We start from the raw sequence: 24298 nt of genomic DNA on the forward strand, positions 1-24298 counted from the left end.
TCCTTTAACACTATAAAATACAGCAAGCTACTAGAAAAGTGGTTTACTAGGTTTACGGTATAGCACATTTTCAAACAAAAAACAGCATTACCCTTTTTTCAGAATGGAAGTGTTATAAATTGCACAGTAGATCAGTCCTGATTTGGCCTCAGAGCAATATTGCTCTTAGAGAATAAGACTAGTTGGAAGAGGAAGTTGGTGGAAGTCTTCCTCCTCATCAAGTATGAGGCTACAGCGCCCCCTCTAATCCCTCATCAACATGTGGCCATAACCTCAAATCACACAACCACCTCCTAATTCCCATATTTTACTGTACTTGACTGAACCAACAGTATATAAGGCTATTAGTTACAGAATCCATCAATACGGTAGATGTATGGTAGTACTAATTGTACACTACCAGGAAGGATATCAGCGGTCCATTGTACTGGCATGATAAGTGGAATTATCAGAAGAAAAGTCACAAGTACGCAACTCTGTAATAAGACGAAAAAACAAGGAGGACAAACAGAATCGTCTTGGACAAATTATTGAATTAGCCAATGAGATAGAGAGGGAGAGAGAGATGGGAAGAGACAAAAAGAGAGAAAAGGCTAGGCCTTTATTTCGTATCTTGTTATCCAGGAATGTAATCAGATTAGTGAACTTCTTATGGGTCAAATGACGCTGAGAAAGTAGTTTTGTAACCGGTCTGTCAACAAATAAAATAAAGCTCTGCTTGTGGAGTAATGTGTCCTTCTGACTGTTACCTCTAAGATTGAAGTGTGAAACATTGTTATGGTATTAAAGACATCGTTCCTCTGTCCAGATCAAACTCTGACACATCATCTGCTCTTTTGGTCTTCTTTATTAGGTTACACTGCTAATACAGATAAATTTCAAGATAACCTAGTCGAGTTCTGTGTGGTACTTCAAATTGCGTGTTGTTGACAAGAGTGAGAAAGCGTGACTGCATGTGTGTTTTGTGTGTGTGCTTGTGTGTGTGCGTGCCTGTGTACTGTATTGTGTGTATGATGTGTGTGTAATTAGGTGTGTAATTGTGATTAATCTTAATTAACGTCATTGTTTACTGCCCATCTCTGCATGATGGCCACTCAGGAAGTGACCTTCGTTCTAGCCCCATAGCAGCTGACTCAGGGTTTCTGTGATGCTTACTGCTGAACCAAGATAAAAGCGAAAAGTCAAGGGAATGACAAGAGCAGATCAGGGACATATCTACTGGATCTGCTCCAGGGCTTTGTCCCTCTAACCCTCTCTTCTGCAGTGTCATCCTCAACACAATGACATAACCACATCATTAAGTTTACACTGGCTTTATCTCGACCTCACCGTTTTTCAAAGAGTTGAAAAAGACACTGGTGCATCAGAGTTCTCCCTCACTAACTTTTAATTAAATAAATGGGATGCATCAGTGGCTTTGCTAAAAGAGGTTCTCAGTCTCAGTAGTCTCACTGCAATCGAAGAATGAGTATACCTGACTCATGCTCACACAGCATGTGCAGTGTGCAACCACTACAGTGCTTTCTAAACATTCCCCTTCTAGACCATGTTTCCCCTGTGAAGAGAGCGTCTCGTCTCACAGTCTGACAAAGAGCAATGGTCAAGAGCAATCATTCCGTTCAATGTTTCTGGTTAATGGTCACAATAGGTTGTACAGAGAATGGAAGTCCCCTCTTTTCCTGCTAAAAGCAACAAAATTGAGTGGCTCAAGAGATCAAGGATAATAGACTTTTGCACCAGACTCATAGGCTCTCTTTTCTCAGCAGCACTGCTGTTGACAGCAACTACCTCTACACCAACACAAACATGACCTCCCATTTGGTGCCCTTGCTGTTCAGTGCCCCCAAAGAACCTGTAGACCAAGGGTAGGTAACTAGATTCAGCTGCTAGATTTTTGTCAAAGTGGATTGTCGGGGGGCCGTAACATAATATAATAATTTGTACACTGCAAATTGAGACATGATCACGTCTCTTTAATTATTCGTGAGAATACTTAGCAACTTACTTACCAAAAACTGCTTCGGACGGTAGGGTCGCTAACCCTAAAATAATTGCTTGGAATACAATGGCCTATACAATTTCAATGTACATAATAGAGGGAGGAAGTTCACATAGCAGCCCCAATGTGAAATGACATACAGTGGTTGGCGTAAAATACACCAGGGCAGCAGACATTTACGCAGCATTATGCTGCACACAGAGTGTTCTACACAGACCCATTCTGTACACAGTGTGTTTTACGCAGTTCTACACAGCACCATTCTGTACACAGTAGCTGTGTTTGAATACCCATACTAACATACTGTATAGTACATACTACATACTATTAGTTCATTTTGGTATAATGTAAACGAACGGTCTCCTTTCAGTTGAGTGTACTAGCGATTCGCCTGTCTACCGGAAGTTGATGCTGTTGCTATGCAACTTCTTGCTAGCTTGTTAGCATAGCTAACAAGTTACTAGCTTGACATCTTACAACTTCATTAACAATGTCTATTGAGAACGCACAAAGACTATACCACTTAGCTAAGCCAAGAATGACTTGAATAATCAAGTCAATAAACGTTGGGTAGTTAGTTAGATAGCATATAGTTAATATACTGGCAAGTTCAATGTATTAGTAGCCGACCAACGTTAGGACGGTAGCTAGCTAACATACCGGCGGTACATACAAGCAACTGCTGTAACGATATGCTATGCAGTGCGTAAGGCTAGCGAAGCTAACAAATTGTCAGACAGCATAACGTGTAATGTAACTTATTTGAAAAGTCAATACTTTATTACATTGCTTACATTTTTTTTTAAACATTTGTCATAATTAGTTGAAGCAATGAATTTGACTTTGGCTGCATATTTTCCATAATTTATTTCAAATCTGAAAATGTTGTTAAGCCACGCTAATTTTCGGAAGAATTTCATTATAGGCCCCAAAAGCACGGATATATTGTCCACTGCTTGTATACTTTGTATTTGGGCAAATGTAGTAGGACATAAGGCAACTTTTGGCATACTAACTATATCCATACTATGACTAATAAGCATAGTACATACTCAATTTACATCACAAATAGTATGGTTAGTGGGTTAGCACGAGTATTCGAACACAGCTAGTGTGTTCTACACAGCACCATGCTGTACAGTGTCATGGTTCCACCTGTCACCAGAGGACGGCAGACACCGTCCTAGAGACATTAACGACACTCAGGTGTATCCTATTTACTCATTATGATTTCCCTGTTGAAAGAGGTGTGTTTTCTGTTGTCCTTTGCTGAAGCTTGAATTGTTTACTGTATGCGGTTGTCTCCTGAGTGAGTTTTCGAGACTTAGTGTTTGTTGTTTTTTCTAGTGTACTGTGATCCTGCGGCTACTGTTTATCAGTAAAGTATTATGTTTATCCTTAACCACTGATTCCTCGTCTGGTCTCTAATCTGCACCTGGGTCCAACCTCACCACGTCACACACAGTGTGTTCTACACTGTGTACAGTACATCATGAAGCTATGAGACATGAGATGAATAAGGCACTAGAGGGACATTTACTGTTTCCAACTGATTGTAACACTCTCAATTCCAGTGCAGTTAGACATAAACGTTCATGACTCATCTGAAACCCCCTCTTAACTTCTTTCTCAGAACAGGGACCTGGTCCTACTGCTTTTCAGTGACTAGGAAAACAACTGTCCCGTAACAACAGATCTATTCATAGCTAATATACTGAGTCGCTCAGTCTTGATTTGGAATGTGGAACAGCATGCGTAGCGAAGGTATGCTGGGCCTCGGTGTACATCGACAGCGCCTCTGTGTAGCGCTACAGCATTCAGCAAGGCTAAAACCCATGTAGCTTTCTCTAGGTCTGCTCTCTTATTTAAATCATCAACTGGAACGTCTGGACATACCGGAATAAGTAGATCAGCCACATTAGGCAACGGCTATGAACGGTGTCTCAACTATCTGTGGGATATGTCACACACACTATCCTTCAGAGAAGATCACTCAGATGAAAAGTACAAGCCAAACATTTATACCGGACATTTCTTTCTATCCTATTCCCACTCCTCCCTGTGTGATCAAACTACAACTCTGCCGTCAAGTGGGAGATAGATTTTGTTCCTGGATAAGTGTCTAAACAAACTGCAGGTTAAAGATATATAAACCACAGAGTTATCATGGGAAATCATCACTTCACAACGACACTATGAAAGACAGTTATTATGGCATTGCCAAGTTATATTCGTAGGGATGGAGACAAACAAAGAAAATGTAGTAAATCAGTCATTTCAAGATCCTGCTAATACACATTTTCACAGTAATGTTGATTTCTGAAGCGTTGGTCATGGATATAAAAGACAGTCTCACTACTCCCCCTGGTGTGTGAATGCTGACATCCCTGGCAAGGCTTGTGGGCGATGGTAGAGAAGTGGTGTGGTATTTGAGGTTGATTGGCACACAGTCTGTTTAAAGCCATCCGTTATACATTCCGTTAAAAAGGGAAGCAGTGCTAGACTGTGAGACAAAACTGATTGTCTGTCTGGTTTCGATGAACACAACGACAATGCGGTCTACACTTCATACCCTTATCACAGTCTCTCTGTTGGCATGTAAGTCCTGCCTGTCTTAATCTGTGTAAACCATGAACCTCAGTCAGGTAAAACAAATCAATCAAAAACTTAAGGAAATGTCTAATACACTCTTCTGTTTGTCTGAGACTGGTGCACTATTGAGGTCCCACTAACGTGTCCGTGATTGTGTTTCTGTTGCCTGCAGTGTGTGATGGCGTCATGGAGACAGTGGTTGGTGTTGCAGGTAGGACGGTATCTCTGATCTACAGGTATGACACCGCTACCCTGGGTCTGACAGAGGTGTGCTGGGGGAGAGGAGCACAGCCGTCTCTCTTCGGCTGTGAGAACACAGTCATTGCTACTAATGGAGTAGAGGTGACCTACAGGAGGTCGTACAGACACAGGTTACCAGGGAAGCTTCGGAGTGGAGATGTCTCTCTCATTATCTACAACGTCGGAGAGGGAGACTCTGGGTTCTACCACTGTCGTGTGGCGCAATCAGGACTGTTCAACGACCTGACGCACACCGTTCATTTAATTGTTCGACAAGGTGAGAATATACAACTGTTATCATGAATACAAAGGTTAGGGCTGGGAATTTGGCCATGGGTATGTGGACAACTGTTCGTCGTAAATCTCATTCCTAAATCATGGGCATGAATATGGAGTTGGTCCCCACTTTGCTGCTATAACAGCCTCTACTCTTCTTGGGAAGGCTTTCCACTAGATGTTGGAACATTGCTGAGGGGACTTGCTTCCATTCAGCCATAAGAGCATTAGTGAGGTTGGGCACTGATGTTGGGCAATTATGCCTGGCTCACAGTTGGCGTTCCTATTCATCCCAAAGGTATTCGATGGGGTTGAGGTCAGGGCTCTGTGCAGGCCAGTCAAGTTCTTCCACAATTTGACAAGCCATTTCTGTATGGACCTCGCTTTGTGCACGGGGGCATTGTCGTGCTGAAACAGGAAACGACCTTCCCCAAACTGTTGCCACAATGGTGGAAGCACCGAATCGTCTAAAATGTAATTGTATACTGTAGCATTCAGATGTCCCTTCAATGGAACTAAGGGGCCTAACAGAAACCATAAAAAACAGCCCCAGACCATTATTCCTCCTCCACCAAACTTTACAGTTGGCACTATACATTCAGGCAGGTAGCGTTCGCCTGGCATCCACCAAACCCAGATCGTCTGTCGGGCTACCAGATGGTGAAGCGTGATTTATCACTCCAGAGAACACATTTCCACTGCTCCAAAGTCCAATGGCATCAAGCTTTACACCACTCCAGCCGACGCTTGGCATTGCGCATGGTGATCTTAGGCTTGTGTGCAGCTGCTCGGCCATGGAAACCCATTTCATGAAGCTCCCGACTAACAGTTATTGTGCTGATGTTGCTTCCAGTTTGGAACTCGGTAGTGAGTGATGCAAACGAGGACAGACAATTTTTACACGCTATATGCTTCAGCACTCGGCGGTGCCATTTGGGGAGATTGTGCGGCCTACCACTTTGCGGCTGAGTCGTTGTTGCTCTTAGACGCTTCCACTTCAAAATAACAGCACTTACAGTTGCCCGTGGCAACTCTAGCAGGGTAGAAATTTGACAAACTGTCTTGTCGGAAAGGTGGCATCCTATGACGGTGGCACGTTGAAAGTCACTGAGCTCTTAATTACGGGCCATTCTATTGCCAATGTTTGTTTATGGAGAGTGCATGGTTGTGTGCTCGATTTTATACACCTGTCAGCAATGAGTGTGACTGAAGTAGCCGAATCCACTCATTTGAAGGTATGTCCACATACTTGTTATGTCTATGTTATGTCTGAAAAATTCAGGTATAAATTCTTCTGCCATAGTTTGAAACAGTTTATCATCTAGTAGGCTTTGATTATATTTCCAGTATCCTCGCCCACGTGGAAATTCTGTAAGAGTAATATATATGCCAATTATGTGATGATCCTACCGCATTCTGTCCCCTATCAACACTTTTTAAACTTTTGGTGCCAGAGAGAATGGCATAAGAAATTGATTAAGCCTCCACCATGTATATCTCACTAGGTCAGGGTATTTAAGTCTCCATATATCCACTAATTCCAATATATCCATGAAATTCATGATTTCCTGAGGGTGATAGTTTGTAGTGTGATTTCCTTTCCGGTCCATAGAGGTATTTAAGACCATATTAAAATCTCCCACCATAATAATAGAGTCTAGTGTTGCTTGTAGAGTTGATAAATTCTTATATATATTTTCAAATAAGCTTGGATCATCATTATTTGGACTGTATAGGTTAATAAGCCATATATGTTTATTGTCCAATAACATATTTAAAATAATCCATCTACCTTGATGATCTGTTTGGACAATTCTCACATTTGGATCAAAATTACTGTTAATTAAAACCATCATCCCTTTTGAATTTCTTTGCCCATGGGAGAAGTATGTTTCACCCCACAGTCCTTTTTCCACAAAACTTCATCTAAAATTGTTGAATGGGTTTCCTATAAACAATATATTCCTTCTCTTTTAGCCAGGTAAATACTGATCGCCTTTCCTTACATTTACATTTAACATTTAAGTCATTTAGCAGACGCTCTTATCCAGAGCGACTTACAAATTGGTGCATTCACCTTATGACATCCAGTGGAACGGCCACTTTCCTTATTATCTGCTATGCCATTACAATTATAACTGGCTATACTTATTTCACCACTTACCATAATGAGACACAACTTTAAATTCTATTTATCAAAATATATGTTTGTAAACGTACCAATAAAAATTAACATGATGATTGATTGTCTACTGTATATAGTTGTACCATGATATTTGCATTGCTACTAAGTAAACCTCCAAATGGTCCCCACTATTCCACCCTCTAAAAGCCCTCCTCATCCCGAGTTGGGTTGTCATCCCAGTGCCCGGCAGACAACCCCCGACCCCCCGTATCCCATAGCCCTGAAAAGACTGGGATCCATCCTTCGAAAAGAGCATACAGTGCCATTTACAGAACAGAAGTAGATCAACTGCCAAATGCATTTCCAACGCCCTAACCTCGATTTGTATTATATATAGCCATCAATATATATATATTTTAAGAATCCTGTTTCTTATTTTCCATAATTAGCTATTAATATTTGTAGTAATTTTGGCAATTTATGAAAAGGATTTTACCTCTCACCAGTCTCGCCATTATCAAAATGACATTATTACAAGCAATTATTATATTAGCAAACAATTGCTGTGAATCATCCTCTATTGTCCCTAACATCCTTGACTCCTTCGCAACAGTTGTGGGATACACACATACACCCACACACACACTCATACACACTCAACCCTTTCCGCCCACACAACCATAGGCTCACATTCTCAACACTTGCACCATCCCAGAGCCCAACTCAAGAAAGGTTTTGATTTACAAATGCATTTACAGTTGCAGCCGTATGAGGAGATGATGGAGGTCAAATGTACACCTTTTCCCTGAAACACCCGCAACACGGTCCCCCGTATTGACCATATTCCCAAGCATCTCCATGCAGTCAGACTTTTGAATTTGTGCCACCAGGGCCACAATAATATACCCCTTCTCTGAATGTCCAAATGTGACCCCCTCCCCATGGGTTACTGCAGCTAGTGTTGCCAGCACTGCCACTGCCTGGGTGGGGGAATCCCCACCGGCTAGGTACAACGTTGTCAAGATTCTCATTAGCAGCTTTGAGAATTTCCTTGTGTAGTATGCTCTCCCTTTAGGGGGCTTTGGCTTTGCAGGACCAACCCTGCCAAGCAGGCTCAGAATCTTGAGGGGGCAGTGCTGCTCTAGGTCTCTGACCGCATTTTGTCTGCATACAGACCGCTTATAGCAGGCCCATAAAACAGTTAGGGACTTCTCCTTAGTATCTGGGTCATTCAGGTGGGTGTCCAGGGTATAGGGTTGTGGACCGTTCCATCAATATAGGATCATTAATTAATTTATTAAATATAATTTATTTGAAACATTTTGTTCCCCATCATAGGACAATAAATAAATTAAAGGTATAATTTATTTTTAAATTGTTTCACCATGATAGGACAATAAATAAATAAGACGTATAATTCATTATAAAAAGTTTATCCATCATCTGAACAACATTGAAAGCTCTCTCACACCCCTGCTCACTGCAGTACATTGGTTCTGGGATATGCAACCATTTCATTTCTCACTCAACGCCACACTTTCCCAAACATAACAAATAAAAAAAATAAAAAACACACACCACACCACACATACTGTGCCTTCTGTTTACTGAGTTTTAATCTTCACCATGTTGAATTAGTGCTTGTGTGTTCCAATGAGTTATATTTGAAGATATATAGAAAAGCTATATTTTTTATTGTATTGTTACAATCCATAACCGGGCTAGAATTGTGTTTCATTATTTTCCTCGTCAATGAGAACTTTGTAATTTTTTAAATAACCATGGAGTAATTTTTGCGTCTCTGAACAACTGGTTATCAATATATAGTTTATTGACGACGAGAGCTAATCGTTTCCCTTTTAATCTATTTTCTTTGAAAATTGGATACAGAACTTTACGCCGTTCTACAATTTCCTTCGGGAACTTGTCATTCATGCCAATTTGGGTCCCAGCAAGTCTTTTACCCAGGCTTTTAAACATTATTTTATCTTTAAAGGAAGCAAATTTGGCAACGATTGGGCGTTCATACCTTTGTCCTCTCTGTCCGAAGAGGTGTACACGTTCGAGTTGGATTTTGTCGATAGCTTCGCATGGAATCTGAAGCGCTGTGAGGAGGAACTCTCTAACTACAGATTCAGGAACTTCTCCTTCTTTCTCTTGGATACCTGTAAGTACCAGATTCTCTCTCATGGATCTAGTCTGTATGTCAAGTAAGGCTTCTCTCAGAACGGCGTTCTCCTTTTTCATGTTCATTCACTTCGGTTTCAATCTTATTGACATGCATTTAGTTTTACTATCATTTAACAGCAGTTGGAGGCCACAGAAGGAGTGTTGTATGGCATTGAAGCTCATTTGGAGGTTTGTTAACACAGTGTCCAAAGAAGGGCCAGATGTATAACAAATTGTGTCGTCTGCATAGAGGTGGATCAGAGAATCACCAGCAGCAAGAGCGACATCATTGATATATAGAGAGAAAAGAGTCGGCCCGGTAATTGAACCCTGTGGCACCCCCATAGAGACTGCCAGAGGTCCGGGCAACAGGCCCTCTGATTTGACACACTGAACTCTATCTGAGAAGTAGTTGGTGAACCAGGCGAGGCAGTCATTTGAGAAACCAAGGCTGTTGAGTCTGCCAATAAGAATGCGATGATTGACAGAGTCGAAAGCCTTGGCCATGTCTATGAAGACGGCTGCACAGTGCTGTGTTTTATTGATGGCGGTTATGATATCGTTTAGGACCTTGAGCGTGGCTGAGCTGCACCCATGACCAGCTTGGAAACCAGATTGCATAGTGGAGAAGGTACGATGGGATTCGAAATGGTCGGTGATCTGTTTGTTAACTTTGCTTTCGAAGATTTTAGAAAGGCAGGGCAGGATGGATATAGGTCTAACAGTTTGGGTCTAGAGTGTCTCCCCCTTTGAAGAGGGGGATGATCGCGGCAGCTTTCCAATCTTTGGTGATCTCAGACGATACGAAAGAGAAGTTGGAACTAATGCTACAGGATGCAAATTTCTGTTTGAAAAAGCTAGACTTAGCTTTCCTAACTGACTGAGTATATTGGTTCCTGACTTCCCTGAAAAGTTGCATATCGCCGGGGCTATTCGATGCTAATGCAGAGAACACCACAGGATGTTTTTGTGCTGGTCAAGGGCAGTCAAGTCTGCAGTGAACCAAGGGCTATATCTGTTCCTAGTTCTACATTTTTTGAACGGGGCATGCTTATTTAAGATGGTGAGGAAAGCACTTTTAAAGAGCAACCAGGCATCCTCTACTGACGGGATGAGGTCAATATCCTTCCAGGATACCTGGGCCAGGTTGATTAGAAAGGCCTGCTCGCTGAAGTGTTTTAGGGAGCGTTTGACAGTGATGAGGGGTGGTCATTTGACCACGGACCCATCACGCACGCAGGCAATGAGGCAGTGATCACTGAGATCTTGGTTGAAGACAGCAGAGGTGTATTTAGAGGGCAAGTTGGTCTAAGAGGGTGCCCATGGTTACGGATTTAGGGTTGTACCTGGTAGGTTCCAGAAATAATTTGTGTGAGATTGTAGGACGGCCGAGGTGTTAAGCATATCCCAGTTTAGGTCACCTAACAGTACGAACTCTGAAGATAGATGGGGGGCAATCAATTCACATATGGTGTCCAGGGCACAGCTAGGGGCTGAAGGGGGTCTATAACAAGCGGCAACTGTAAGAGACTTGTTTCTGGAAACGTGGATTTTTAAAAGGAGAAGCTAAAATTGTTTGGGCACAGACCTGGATAGTATGACAGAACTCTGCAGGCTATCTCTGCAGTAGATTGCAACTATGCCCCATTTGGCAGTTCTATCTTGTCAGAAGATATTATAGTTAGGGATGGAAATTTCAGGATTTTTGGTGGCCTTCCTAAGCCATGATTCAGACACGGCTAGGACATCAGGGTTTGGGGAGTGTACTAAAGCAGTGAATAAAACAAACTTAGGGAGGAGCCTTCTAATGTTAACATGCATGTAACCAAGACATTTACGGTTACAGAAGTCAACAAATGAGAGCGCCTGGGGAATGGGAGTGGTGCTGGGGGCTGCAGGGCCTGAGTTAACCTCTACATCACCAGAGGAACAGAGGAGAAGTAGGATAAGGGTACGGCTGAAGGCTGAAGGCTATAAGTACGAGTCGTCTAGTGCGTTAGGAACAGAGAGTAAAAGGAGCAGATTTCTGGGCGCAGAAGAATACATTCAAGGCATAATGTACAGACAAGGGTACAGTAGGATGTGAGTACAGTGGAGGTAAACCTAGGCATTGAGTGACGAAGAGAGAGGTTTTGTCTCTAGAGGCACCAGTTATGTCAGGTGAGATCACCGCATGTGTGGGGTTGTAACATAAGGGCTATCTAAGGCATATTGGACAGGGCTAGGGGCTCTACAATGAAATAAGACAATAATCACAAACCAAAACAGCAATAGACAAGGCATATTGACATTAGGGGGAGGCATGTGTAGACGAGTGATCATAGGGTCCAAAGAGTAGCACTAGATGAGTCAGGGAGCCAATTCCGTAGTCACTGCTACACTAGGCAAGCTGGAGACACGGCGACTCAGACAGCTAGGGGGCCGGGGCTAGCAGATGGGCATCTGGCGACGTCGCAATGGAAGAGCCTGTTGAAACCACCTCGGACGGTTATGTCGGCAGACCAGTCGTGATAGATCTGCGGGGCGCCGTGTCAGCAGTAAAGGGTCCAGGCCTTTTGTATCCCATAATTGGCTGGTGGACCTCTTTGGCTAGCCGGGAGATGGGCCTAGCTCCAGGCTAGCTCCAGGCTAACTGGTGCTTGCTTTGGGACAGAGACGTTAGCCAGGAGTAGCCACTCGGATAGCAGCTAGCTAGCTGTGATTATCCGGTGTAAAGGTTCAGCGCTTGAGGTAGGAATCCGGAGATGTGGTAGAGAAAAAGCAGTCCGATATGCTCTGGGTTGATATCGTGCTGTGCAGACTGGCAGGAATTGACCGGGTTGAGGCTGGCTGATGACTGAGTTAACGGTGAGGACCTCTAGCAGTAGCTAACTGACTACTAGCTAGTAGCTAGTTAGCTGGCTAGCTTCTGATCAGGGTTCCGGTTCTATAGTATAAAAATAGCAGATCTGTACCAAATGTGGTGAGGCGGGTTGCAGGTGAGTATATTCAGTCCGTAGATAGAAAGTGAGATTAAAATATATACATAAGAAATTAAAATATATACGAAGAAAACGATATAAACACGTTACAGGACGGGACAAGACAAATACACATGTCTGGCTGCTACGCCATCTTGGTGTAGATACACACGTCTGACTGCTACGTCATCTCTGTTCCTCTGGTGATGTAGAGGTTAATCCAGGCCCTGCAGCCCCCTTCGACCTCAACCCAATTGAGATGGTTTGGGATGAGTTGGACTGCAGAGTGAAGGCTAAGCAGCCAACAAGTGCTCAGCATATGTGGGAACTCCTTCAAGATTGTTGGAAAAGCATTCCAGGTGAAGCTGGTTGAGAGAATGCCAAGAGTGTGCAAGCTGTCATCAAGGCAAATGGTGGCTACTTTGAAGAATCTCAAATATAAAATATATTTTGATTTGTTTAACACTTTTTTAGTTACTACATTATTCCATATATGTTATTTCATAGTTTTGATGTCTTCACTATTATTCTGCAATGTAGAAATTAGTAAAAAATAAAGAAAAACCCTTGAATGAGTAGGTGTGCCCAAACTTTTCACTGGTACTGTAACAACAATAATATACCGATATGTAGTTGTATTGATTTTCCTCCCCATCACAAATAGTGTGGCTTCTGTTTCATTGACGCATACATCATGAATGATTATTCTGTTGCAATAAAGGCCATCGCTACCACGCAAAATGTGCACTTTTTCCAGAAAAAACAAGCCTATGAAAACCATAGTTCTAATTTTGAAACTGTCTGTAATATCACCTTATTTAATGTGTTTTTAATTAGAAATCAATGTTGTTGTGTTCTACTCCTGTAGCACCTGTCGTACCAACTGTCATCCCAACTGTCATCCCAACAGTACCAGCCCAACTCCTTCCCATCACAGACACACCTGGGTCCTCTGTTATACCAGAAAATAACAGACAAGGTATGTTTCGTCTGTCACTGTCTTTAACGTAACCTCGTGTTTCTCCTTATAGTTTGAAGTTTCCTTCAATGTGTTAAGCTGTATGTTTGTAAACCAAAAAATATCCCATAAAATCTATGCTTTCATTTCTAGCACCTTTTGTCACAACTGCCCCAGCAGTGTTGTGTTTTTAAACAGAAATATATGTTGTTGTTTGTTTTTTTACTCCTTTAGCACCTCTCGTCCCAACTGTCATCCCAACTATTGTCCCAACCGCGACAGAACAACCACTGCCCATCACAGAAACATCTGGGTCCCCTTTCACACCAGAGAAGAGCAGAGAAGGTATCTGATATCAACACTGAATGTGTTTGATAAATCTGTATTGCACATGAAGATAGATCAGAAAAAGTAATTGATACTACAGTTAGAGATGTCGGCATCTTTTTTCTTACTAGGTGAGCAAGGTCCTGATATGCTTTATGACTGCACCACAGGCCCAATAATAGGTCTTGTCAAGGGAATTAAGGTACAGTGCAACTGGATATGAAGCAAATTATATCCAAAATGCCCCTAAGCTACATACAACCAGAATATTTGTACATAAAAACCTAAATGCCTTATGAGCTATAAGGTAGCAAAATGCAAATCAACATTTCTGTTTCAACTTTGTCTTCAATCACTGTGCCTGAAACAAAACTATGACTGTAACCCACAGCAGAAAATGGCTTCTCCATCTCTGGAAAGCTACATAGGACACACTGTTCGAGTGGGAGCAATCGCCTTCATCCCTGGTCTGATCCTAGCAGTTCTTCTTAGTGAGTGGTGGAGCAGTCACAGCAATTACATTTCTTTCATCAATCATGACATGAATATGATACTTTTTCTTGTTCTATCAGGGCATTAGCTTAATCAATGTGTCGCAACTGTCTGTTCTTGATCCTATTGGAGCAATTCTTTGTTCAGGGGTTAATAATGTCAGAGAAGAATTGAGCTGCTTAAAACAGTTTGCCTCTCAAAGTGGATGTGAAAGTGGTGACTCCCGTTTTTTCTGCATAGTGTGCATTAAAAGTCTGTCTGCGTCACCCCCCCCCCCCCCCCCCCCCTTTCCATCTAGGTCTGAGACGGTCCAGAAATAGCCGAGTCAGAGGAGAACCTGCCAGTTCCCCCATTGTCAGCAGCAGGAACCCTAGAGTGGAAATACCTCTCAGTCACCATGATACAGATGCCTGGATCTATGATGCTCCTACAGATGTATAGACTCATCAAAATATATTATCATGTATACTATTTCACTCAATAATTAATTAAGTATACTCAGTTCTTCAGTTTTTCAACACGTTGTGACATTGCTAATATAGGACCACTCATAAGAGGTTACTAACACTGAGTTGCACCCCCCCCCCCCCCCCACCCCCCCCACCTACTACTATACCCTGTTTAAAGGCACTTACATTTTTTGTCTTTCCCATTCACCCTCTGAATGACACAGATACATAATCCATGTCTCAAGGCTTAAAAATCATCTTTCAACCTGTCTCCTCCCCTTCATATACACTGATTTAAGTAGATTTAACAAGTGACATCAATTAGGGATTATTGCTTTCAGCTCGATTCACCTGGTCAGTCTATGTTATGGAAAGAGCAGGATTTTTTAAATGTTTTGTATACTCTAGCTATGTTATCTAGCCATGTTTTTTTTTGTGATGAGGTGTAATTGAAAAGATAAATAAATACCACTCAAGAGAAAGTTTTTTTCCCTTGAGTCTTGATTCTACACCACATAACATTAAATGCAACCTTCCACAGAATTGACATGAGCAAATGGTTTTGGTTTGAATTTCTTTTCAATTAAGAACTATGTGAACTTTCCAAAAACCTGTGCAGTTCTGTGTGTTATTTGATTTGGATGTGTAGCCGCCCAAAGAAATAACCACAATTACCATCTCTGCCTTTCTGAGTGCAACGGAAACATCTGAAAGCAGATGTCAAGTAGATGAAGTCATGTGCTCAGGAGGTTCGACTTTATTAAAGAGCGAGAGTTCAGATGACTGTGTATATATGCAGTTGGCGTTTGAATGGCGAAGGGTGAAGTGATATGACCCCATCATGGAGACTCACTGTGGTTTAGGCTGGTTGCTCCTCTGTCTACTTTCAGGTACGTGATGCATGATGGTCCCATCTCTTTTTGTGCAGTTCAAGAAGGTTTAATAAAATGTTGATCAAATAAACTAAAGTACAAAATAATTAAAAGTAACACAATATTGTTATGTTATTGTGAGGTCTACACTTGTTGTATTCGGCGCAAGTGACAAATAAAGTTGGATTTGATGTTAAGGCTGGTTATTTACTTGATAATAAGTGAATTAATGATTGACAATTGAAAGTATCACTGTCCTCCTCTCCCTCCTTCCCTCGTTTCTAGTCAGTGAATGCATTGCCCCAAAAGTCATTGGTATTGAGGGCCAGCATGTCACTCTGCCATGTAAATATAACACCAAAAAGCATGGTGTATCAGCCATATGTTGGGGGAGAGGAGCCATACCGAACTCTGGTTGTTACAAGGAAATCATCTCATCTGATGGCACTAAAGTGACATGGAGATCTTCGGTTAGATATAATTTATTCGGTGAGCTGAAGACAGGGGATGTCTCTCTAACCATCTTCAATGTCACTGAAAAAGACTCTGGACAATACGGCTGTCGTGTGCATGTTTACGGATTGTGGAATGATGAGAAACATCATGTCAACTTGAACATTGAGAAAGGTAAGAAATGCACAACATGCTATGATATACAGTAACTTGATGCTTTACAGGTGATCATTGTCAGCCTAATGAGTGATATTGTCACGACTTCTGCCGGAGTCGGTCCCTCTCCTTGTTCGAGCGGCGTTCGGCGGTCGACGTCACCGGGCCTTCTAGCCATCACCGATCCACTTTTCATTTTCCATTTGTTTTGTCTTTGTTTTTTACACACCTGGTTTCAATTCCCCCATTACATGTTCATTATTTAACCCTCTGGTTTCCCCCATGTTTGTGTAAGTGTTTGTTTTATTGTAAGGCTGTATCTGACGGCTGGTATATTGTTACCGGGTTTTGTTATTACGCCCGTTTATTTCGTGGTACCAGTATTTTTCCAGCACCATAGTATTGTGTTTATACTGGTGTTTTCTTGAATTAAATACCTTGTCCACGCATCTCAGCTCTCCTGCGCCTGACACCTTTCACCAGTTACCCACAGCCTTGACAGATATTATGATTTCTTAGCATCTATATTTTTCAAGCTGAGGAGTTAGTATTGTATTGCTTTCTGATTTCAGCACCTGTCCCAACAACATCTCAGGCACCTGCTAAAGTGACCATAATTCAACAGACCACGGACAACCACACACACTGTATGGAACACAACGCACATAATAACATCAGTCCATTAAAATCATACTTTTATATTGTTTATATTGCAGCATTATTCTTACATCAGAAAATACAACCTGTAAATTCCTCACTGTGTAGGTCATGTGACCACAAATTCCACAGAGTATTCAGACACATCCACGCCACCTTACAGCGAATCAATTTTGGTATGCATAGTTCCACACGGCAAATTCTGGCAAATAAGAAATCCCACTGTGTGACATGGTACTGTACTGAGATGTCGTTTTAACTGAATCTGTGATGTTAACAGGAGCAGATGACAGGCCATAAGCTGCCTGTGATCCTGGTGTCCATTCTACTGGTTCTGACAGGCGTGGTGATTGTGTCTGTACTCGTTGTCTTGAGTAAGTACACACATCTCTACATTTGCCTGCATAATAAGTACTAATTCTCGTGAATATATCCCTAATGGTGTTGACAGTGTTACAATAAGTTTTTCTGAATACTTTAACACAGTCTCTGTTAACGTAATTACAGGAAAGCGATGGAAAACAATTGCTACGGGAGTCCAAATGTAAGTATGCTAATCATGACTATACCTTTTCCAACTGACAGAGTAGATGAAATACCACAATATGCCAATAGAATAACTGAGTCAAAGTGCAATGTCCCTCCATGAGACATGTATGCCTAATTAGCAAAAACATTATGGCAACTGATCTGAGGTAATACTGAAACTACGACTAATGAGAGCCAAGACCACAACACTCTGAGGAAGTGAAACAACCAGGCTTCTTCTGAACACTCATGTGAACATCTTGTGAGCCGTTGGTACTCTTGTCTGTGTCGTTAAGAAATATGACTTGTGATGACCTAACTGACGAGTAACTCATTGCTTTTAGAATCTAATACATATTACACATACAGTATTCTCCAGGCTGTGTCACAACCGGCCGTGATTGGGAGTCCCATAGTGCGGCGCACAATTGGCCCAGCGTCGTCCGGGTTAGGCTTTGGCCAGGGTAGGCCGTCATTGTAAATAAGAATTTGTTCTTAAGTTCTTAACTGACTTGCCTAGTTAAATATAGGTTAAATAAAAAACGTCACAATGCAGCGCAAAATAAGTATCTTAAATCAATACAAAATGTATTTGCTATGTCAGCTTGTACACTAAAACTCAAACTTTTCTCAGCATTAATTCATCTGGATTGAAAAATCACTAGAGTGGAACTAAGCTACATAATGCAGTCAATAAAAGCATGCATGTCTCCCTTGGCTGTGTATTTACTGTTCTTTCCTTTAGCAGGCCAGAGCACTCTGGCAGCACAGTCCTGTACAGCAACTCAGAGTCCAGCTTGGGTGTGCAGACTCGAGAGATGGCGGTAGAGAACGTCTATCAAATAGATGACAACGAGAGAAACGACTATGAGGAGTGCCCCCGACAAAGCATGGACACATCACCACAGTCATGCTGTTAACACTGTGCAGTGCGTAACGCAGTAGCTCTGTGTTACAGGGCTGAGTCTGAACTTATAGGCTAATGATTCAACCGGACAAGACAAGCTACAACAAAATCAGATGCTTTTGGTGATAAATGACTAAAACTTTACTTGATTTGTATGTTTGAAATGTTTGTTTGAAACGAGAGGCTCGCTAGTATGGCTATCTATGTGTATTCAGCACTAACAGTGTAAGTTTCAATTACGATGACTGTATTTTTTTGTATGTAATACAAGGTAGAAAAAATGGCATCAACTTGAAAAGCAATTACTTTTCTCTGAAGGGGCCTTTTCTATCCCCTCCATCTCCTTTAACCATGACATTTAGCTTCACCCATCTGCAACAGGATCCAGGCATAGAAAGGCAGCTAAGTGAAAGGTCAAACATAACCACAGCATTCTTCACAAATTGTCTCCAAACAACTTTGTACTCTGTCTTATTCAAGCCCAACCTGCTGCATATGATAATGAATAAAAACTCTAACTTGAAACTCAAACATGTCTTATTATTGATAGGTTAGCATTGTTGTTCCACTTATACATTGTAATAAACTACTAAAAGCCCTAAAAAAATCAATTTAAGGATTTTGGGCACTGGCCAGCCAAGCTATTACTAGCCTCAGGCTAGGGGCTAGCTTTTAAAAAGTCCATCCCTGTGTGCAGATATGTACACTGTGTACCGTGAGAGATGAGCTTCCTAACTCATCAATGCAGTTTTTTTTATGCTGGAAAATGCAGATGGAAATCCCATCAACAATGGGAGGAGTTTGACAGAAGGGTCAAAGCAACTCTGGCTGTCCAACCTGGAGATGTCACAGGCAGTGGCACCGAGAACACAGTTGCCCATTCAGATGCCCTGTCTCTGAGCCGCCCTGCCCGCGCCCAGCACAACGCAGTGTCGTGTGCACCCTCCACTCCTACACACTGGATGTACAGAATGGCTGCTGGTTCTGGACCGTCTTTCCTGCGTTGGATCCTTGTCCTCCTACCAGTCTCAGGCAAGAACATTTAAATCTAAAACACTACAAATAATTGGAGTTTAGGCTATCGAGGGATTGGGTACGTTGATGTGGTTTAAATTGGATGTCCCCATAATTTGACTTAAACACCACAGAAAGGGCAGGCTCACTCTTTGTGTCTTTGTTTACCACAAAATAGTGACAAGCTCTCCAATGGCTTTGTTCTAGACAAGTAGGTTGGAAGCGATGGCCTTTGCTGTCTGTAGCTACATTGACTAACTCTAACTCTTCAACTAGACATGGACGTTTTTGCACAAGTAGGCTACGTGTTAAGATGTTACTTTGAGTTATTTAGCATGGCTGTGTATTAGCTTGTATTCCCACCTACATAGGCCTAACCTACAGTGCCTTCGGGAAAGTATTCAGACACCTTTACTTTTTCCCCGTTTGGTTTAATCCATTTTAGAATGAGGCTGTAATGTAACAAAATGTGAAAAAAATCAAGGGGTCTGAATACTTTCCCGAATGCACTGTACATACTATTTAGAAGACTACCCTACTTTTACTTTAATTCTAGCAACCGAGTTGAGGGGCCTACCTAGCAAGCTACAAAATATAGCCTTTTGAACATAACTTCAGGCGATGTTGAAAAAGTTTTGTAGTCGACCTCGGGATGTTGACAACGTGTGTATGGAACTCCGGAACGAGGAAATAGCCTTGTCAAACCTGTGTTTCTTTCCCCCACTCAACAGCCAGGTGTTCGGTGTCGGCGTTCAAGGTGATGGAAGGTGCTACTGCGACATTGTCCTGCCAATATTCAGTGGGCCATTTGGGTTTGAGCGGTGTGTGTTGGGGCCGAGAATGTGGCACGTTCTGGTGCAATAACATCCTCGTGCAGACAGACGAACATGGGGTCATCTCCAAGGTTTCGGACAGATACAGAATGACAGGTGATGTCCTCGCGGGAGAAATGGATCTTGGAATTCTCGACGTCAAGCAGACGGACAGCGGGCCATACTGTTGCAGAGTGGACATAGACGGCATTTTCAACGACAAAAAAGTAATCCAAAACTTGAGGGTCATGAAAGGTAATTTGTGGCAAAATATTAATTTATGTCCCTATTTAAAATTCTTGGGCAAAAATGGGGATCAATGGACTTTGTAGCTTTCATTTGCTTTGTACAGAAGACGTACATTGTGAACTCAGAACTTTAGGCCTAAAATGCAATTGACTCTCCCAATACGTCTGTTATAATTTTTATGATTTTTTTTTAGCTGCTCCAGTAACCATTATGCCAACAACCACAGAAGCTAACCCTGCCACAGGTGAGTATATTGTAAAAAAAAAAAACTAAAATAAGGTGAACTAATGTGATCCCAGGTGTGTGTGATGCATATTCCTTATCAGAGATGATATTAAAATCAATATTATTTCTACGTTGATAATGATGGTGATAATGATGATGATTCACGTGTGGTTAGTAGAAGTTGAGAAATCCTAACGAGATGGGGAAGAGGAAAGAGAAGAGTAATTTAAAGATGGCGGAGGAGGGGAAAATGGAGGAAGCGGATGTTCTGTTTGAATCAGATGGCGTGGAGAGGAGAGTGAGAAGACCCGGATTACAGTGGAGAATGCAAAAGGAAATAAGAGAATTAAAGTGGTAGTGGAATCTAGTAAATTTTCAGGTTTGGAGTCTTTTTTTGGTTGGAATAAGGGTTTTGGATCGAGGTTGTTCCCTGGGAGATCCGTTTGAAGTTAAAATTGTGGATATGTTGGATGAGGTGGCGTCAATAAGAATAACAAGAAGTGGGCTTATTTTGTTTTTTTGTGTTTCTATGGAACGTGCTTCGCGACTCAAGAAGATGTCCGATTGGAATGTGGTGTGTGTGGAACTTCGAAGCAAGGTGCCTATCAAGGGTGTTATCTCTGGGGTGGCGCTAGAAGTAAATGCAAAGGATATACGTGACGAATTGGATCAACTGGTTGGTGCACACCTACTGACCCACATGTTGGATGGAGTGAGGAAGCCCACTCCATCCATTCTATTGTTTTTTTGATGAAGAGTCTCTTCCTTCTCACGTGTATTTGGGTTATACGAGATTACCTGTGAGAGCCTTCGCACCCAAACCCACGCAGTGTGATGAATGTAAATGACTCGGTCATGGGTCAAGTGTATGCAGACGGGAGGAGTATTTTATGCCAGCTGAGCCTAAACGCTGCAATTGTGGCGGGGAGCACGCACACGAATTCCTGAAGTACCCTGTTAGGCTGAAGGAGACAGAGGTGGCAATAACAAGGGCTGTCCAGCAAGTCTCCTATCCAGAGGCGGTGAGAAGAGTGGAAGAAAGGAGGGTTGTTGAAGAAGTAATGGTAGCAGGAGTAGGGACACCGGATAATATTCCTTGTCGACAGAGGGATCCTGATGTGTTGCTTGTTAAGAGGGTGGACTTTATAGCGTTTCTTACTGTGGTTATCAACTGCACAGCACAAACGGAGAGGAGATTAGAAACACAGAGGAAACACACCAGCAGGTGTAGTCCGCGATAACATCTTAAAGAAGAAGAAGGAGCGGATCGGAAAGAAAACTGCCTACTTCAACATTTACCCCTCATTCACACATCAGTGCTATAACGTCAATTATTAAACTACTTTGCCCCCCCACAGTTCCCGGATGTGCCTGTTCATCGAATGGAGTAAAATGTGCTAACCATTGTGCCTTACAAACATTCACTTTCAAAATGACTATGAGGAGACCCTTCTCGGAGAGTAGTCCCAGACCACAATTCTAACTCCTTTTCTAGGGCGGATTGATCACTGAAAGAGCCTCATCTCAGACGTAACCTTGACGAAACAGGGTGCGCTGTTTGGCTATGCAGTATTATCTTGAATCGCGATATGTTGCTCAGTGCAAGTTCCGACCTCATAGGAAACCACAAACTAGTGTTGAAAGTACAGCTTTCATTTCAAGAGCATCAAGCAGCAGTGGTCGATGATGTCTCGGGGGTGATAAAATGTCATGATTTCCTGACAAGTGATGGGGAAGAGATGACTTGCTTGTGCCATCATCAACTCCATTGTGTTGTTTCTCCCTTTGTAGACCACTGGAAAGCTGTTGAGTCCTCACACATAGCCATTCCAAGACAGAACACCAGTGCTTTGCATTCTGTAACACTGGTGAGTAAACTGTATACCGTCAACTAACACCACCGGCATATAATCACCCTTTACTCAGCTTTATGGAAGACTATGAGAGACAAAATAAGCCCCCAAGAGTTTAACCCGCTCGCTTCTCTCTCTGTGCTCTGGAACCAGGTGGATGACCCTTTCCCCAGCCTCTCTCTCCAGATCAACGTCCCGGTGCTCTCTCTCTCCCTCAGTCTACTCCTACTCATAGCGGGGGCATTGGTCATACTGGGGTTCAAACGTATGTACCACAAACTCACATCCTCTGTAGAAAAGCCCAGTGTGCCAATGATCACTTATTCAGACATCTTGCTGTGATGTGAAATGTTTGCCCATGTAAAAGTGCACTAACCACTAACTAAGTAAGAGTAAGTGTTTCATTGAACTGTGTACAGTATGCTGTCTGTATCCTCCTGTGCATATGACTAATAAACGTTGATTTGGCTTAAGTTGATTTGAACCAGTTATTTTCTTCTCGTGAGGGATTCACAGAAGAGCTCTAAAGACAGGCGGGTAAGCAAACATGTGATAAGCATAAGAGACATGCAAACATATTGAACACAAAACATAAACAATAATTGTCTTGGTAAATGTTTATGTTTTGTGTGCAATATGTTTACATGTCTGGTATACTTATGTGTACAAGAATGTACTGTACTAGGTTACAATTAGACCTGTCTATGATCAGCGTGCGATGATGTTGTGCTGCTTCCCTAGTTTGTCAGCCAAGGAGCCGCCCCACATCATCTATGCGATTCGCATGAGGAGACCTGTGGAGGAGAACATCTGTACTCTGGACTAGGGAGGAGGGACCTATTCCCGATATAGTGCACTACTTTTGACCAGGACTCTGGTCAAAAGTAGTGTATGTACCGTATGTAGGAAACACAGTGCCTTTTGGGACGCAACCACTGTGACACACAGACATCAGACTGGCTGTCCTCACATCATCAAGTTAACTGACGTCCATTGGACTGATCACGGTCGCCTGAAACCTGCCTCACAATGAACACCTATCTCAAAGGCTCTATTTTCACCTACTGAGGGAACTGTTGTACAGGGAGACACCTTGAAGGATGATTCGACCTAATGAAAAAGGGTTTGTGTTTTTCCCCCCATGTAAAATGTATTTATTCACTTTTTTTCTACATTGTTATTGTACTGTGTGATTTTTTTTCTTGATGCACAGTATTGGATTGTTTTTACAAACTGTCTGAATTTAGCCTCTTTCCAATAAAACATCAAGTGAACCCAACCAGTAATTTTGTTCATGATTAACATGGTGTTCAACGTTTAGAATTTCTAGAGGCCATACCCCCAAGAAAACAAAGAGCCTATTTTTTCCTCTAGTGGATTCTCTTTGATAACAAAGGCACAGGCAGAATGGATGTAGGGGGAAGGGAATGGTGATGCATGCAAAATTCTCCTGCCAAATGATTTTTCATAGCCACGTATTTTAAGTTGAATCAATGGTCTCCTATTAGTCGTTTTATACATTTTTTTGTGAGTCATGACAGTGGTATTAAAATCTTGATGAGCATGATTTAGCATCAGGAGTCAGGACATGGCTAAATGTATATATATATACAGTTGAAGTCGGAATTTTACATTCATCTTAGCCAAATACATTTAAACTCAGTTTTTTCACAATTCCTGACATCTAATCCTTTTTTAAAAAATTCCCTGTCTTAGGTCAGTTAGGATCACCAGTTTATTTTAAGAATGTGAAATGTCAGAATATTTCTAAATGCCTGAAGGTACCACGTTCATCTGTACAAACAATAGTACGCAAGTATAAACACCATGGGACCACGCAGCCGTCATACCGCTCAGGAAGGAGACGCGTTCTGTCTCCTAGAGATGAACGTACTTTGGTGCGAAAGTGCAAATCAATCCCAGAACAACAGCACAGGACCTTGTGAGATGCTGGAGGAAACAGGTACAAAAGTACCTATATTCAC

At 42.1% G+C, this 24298-nt stretch overlaps 3 protein-coding genes across 7 annotated transcripts; all 3 read left to right on the forward strand.

Annotated features, from left to right (window-relative positions):
• The first annotated feature begins 4492 nt into the window (after window positions 1–4492).
• On the forward strand, window positions 4493–15069 carry LOC139583169 (hepatitis A virus cellular receptor 1-like). 4 transcript variants are annotated; one of them, XM_071413980.1, is made up of 7 exons: window positions 4493–4597; window positions 4764–5108; window positions 13230–13340; window positions 13554–13664; window positions 13778–13848; window positions 14038–14137; window positions 14437–15069. In XM_071413980.1, exons 1-7 carry the CDS (start codon window positions 4537–4539, stop codon window positions 14577–14579), a joined length of 942 nt encoding a protein of 313 aa, XP_071270081.1. In that variant the 5' UTR covers window positions 4493–4536; the 3' UTR covers window positions 14580–15069. The 4 variants fall into 4 exon arrangements, with proteins under 4 accessions (XP_071270081.1, XP_071270088.1, XP_071270097.1 ...); XM_071413987.1 differs by having other exon boundaries at window positions 14041–14137; XM_071413996.1 differs by having other exon boundaries at window positions 13272–13340.
• A 126-nt stretch (window positions 15070–15195) lies between these two features.
• LOC139583185 (T-cell immunoglobulin and mucin domain-containing protein 4-like) lies at window positions 15196–18691 on the forward strand. Of its 2 annotated transcripts, none has more exons than XM_071414016.1 (7): window positions 15196–15477; window positions 15745–16086; window positions 16641–16715; window positions 16834–16901; window positions 17006–17099; window positions 17233–17269; window positions 17999–18691. In XM_071414016.1, the coding sequence occupies exons 1-7, from the start codon at window positions 15429–15431 to the stop codon at window positions 18171–18173; spliced, it is 840 nt and encodes a 279-aa protein (XP_071270117.1). In that variant the 5' UTR covers window positions 15196–15428; the 3' UTR covers window positions 18174–18691. The 2 variants fall into 2 exon arrangements, with proteins under 2 accessions (XP_071270117.1, XP_071270125.1); XM_071414024.1 differs by having other exon boundaries at window positions 18002–18691.
• A 176-nt stretch (window positions 18692–18867) lies between these two features.
• On the forward strand, window positions 18868–23592 carry LOC139583201 (hepatitis A virus cellular receptor 2 homolog). The gene is made up of 7 exons (XM_071414035.1): window positions 18868–19192; window positions 19906–20241; window positions 20429–20479; window positions 22252–22328; window positions 22467–22578; window positions 22820–22850; window positions 23055–23592. The coding sequence occupies exons 1-7, from the start codon at window positions 18883–18885 to the stop codon at window positions 23137–23139; spliced, it is 1002 nt and encodes a 333-aa protein (XP_071270136.1). The 5' UTR covers window positions 18868–18882; the 3' UTR covers window positions 23140–23592.
• Window positions 23593–24298: the final 706 nt, after the last annotated feature.

This window comes from Salvelinus alpinus, chromosome 1 (genome assembly GCF_045679555.1).
Source record: "Salvelinus alpinus chromosome 1, SLU_Salpinus.1, whole genome shotgun sequence".
Taxonomy (NCBI): Eukaryota; Metazoa; Chordata; class Actinopteri; order Salmoniformes; family Salmonidae; genus Salvelinus; species Salvelinus alpinus.

Coding starts and splice junctions, on each gene's coding strand:
- LOC139583185 (XM_071414016.1), top strand. CDS start 15,429: ATGGAGACTCACTGTGGTTTAGGCTGGTTGCTCCTCTGTCTACTTTCA. Junction 15,478..15,744: donor GCTCCTCTGTCTACTTTCAG/GTACGTGATGCA, acceptor CCTCGTTTCTAG/TCAGTGAATGCATTGCCCCA. Junction 17,100..17,232: donor GTCTGTACTCGTTGTCTTGA/GTAAGTACACAC, acceptor ACGTAATTACAG/GAAAGCGATGGAAAACAATT.
- LOC139583201 (XM_071414035.1), top strand. CDS start 18,883: ATGAGCTTCCTAACTCATCAATGCAGTTTTTTTTATGCTGGAAAATGC. Junction 19,193..19,905: donor TGTCCTCCTACCAGTCTCAG/GCAAGAACATTT, acceptor CCCACTCAACAG/CCAGGTGTTCGGTGTCGGCG. Junction 22,579..22,819: donor GGTCATACTGGGGTTCAAAC/GTATGTACCACA, acceptor TCTTCTCGTGAG/GGATTCACAGAAGAGCTCTA.
- LOC139583169 (XM_071413980.1), top strand. CDS start 4,537: ATGAACACAACGACAATGCGGTCTACACTTCATACCCTTATCACAGTC. Junction 13,665..13,777: donor ACCAGAGAAGAGCAGAGAAG/GTATCTGATATC, acceptor TTTTCTTACTAG/GTGAGCAAGGTCCTGATATG. Junction 13,849..14,037: donor GTCTTGTCAAGGGAATTAAG/GTACAGTGCAAC, acceptor TGTAACCCACAG/CAGAAAATGGCTTCTCCATC.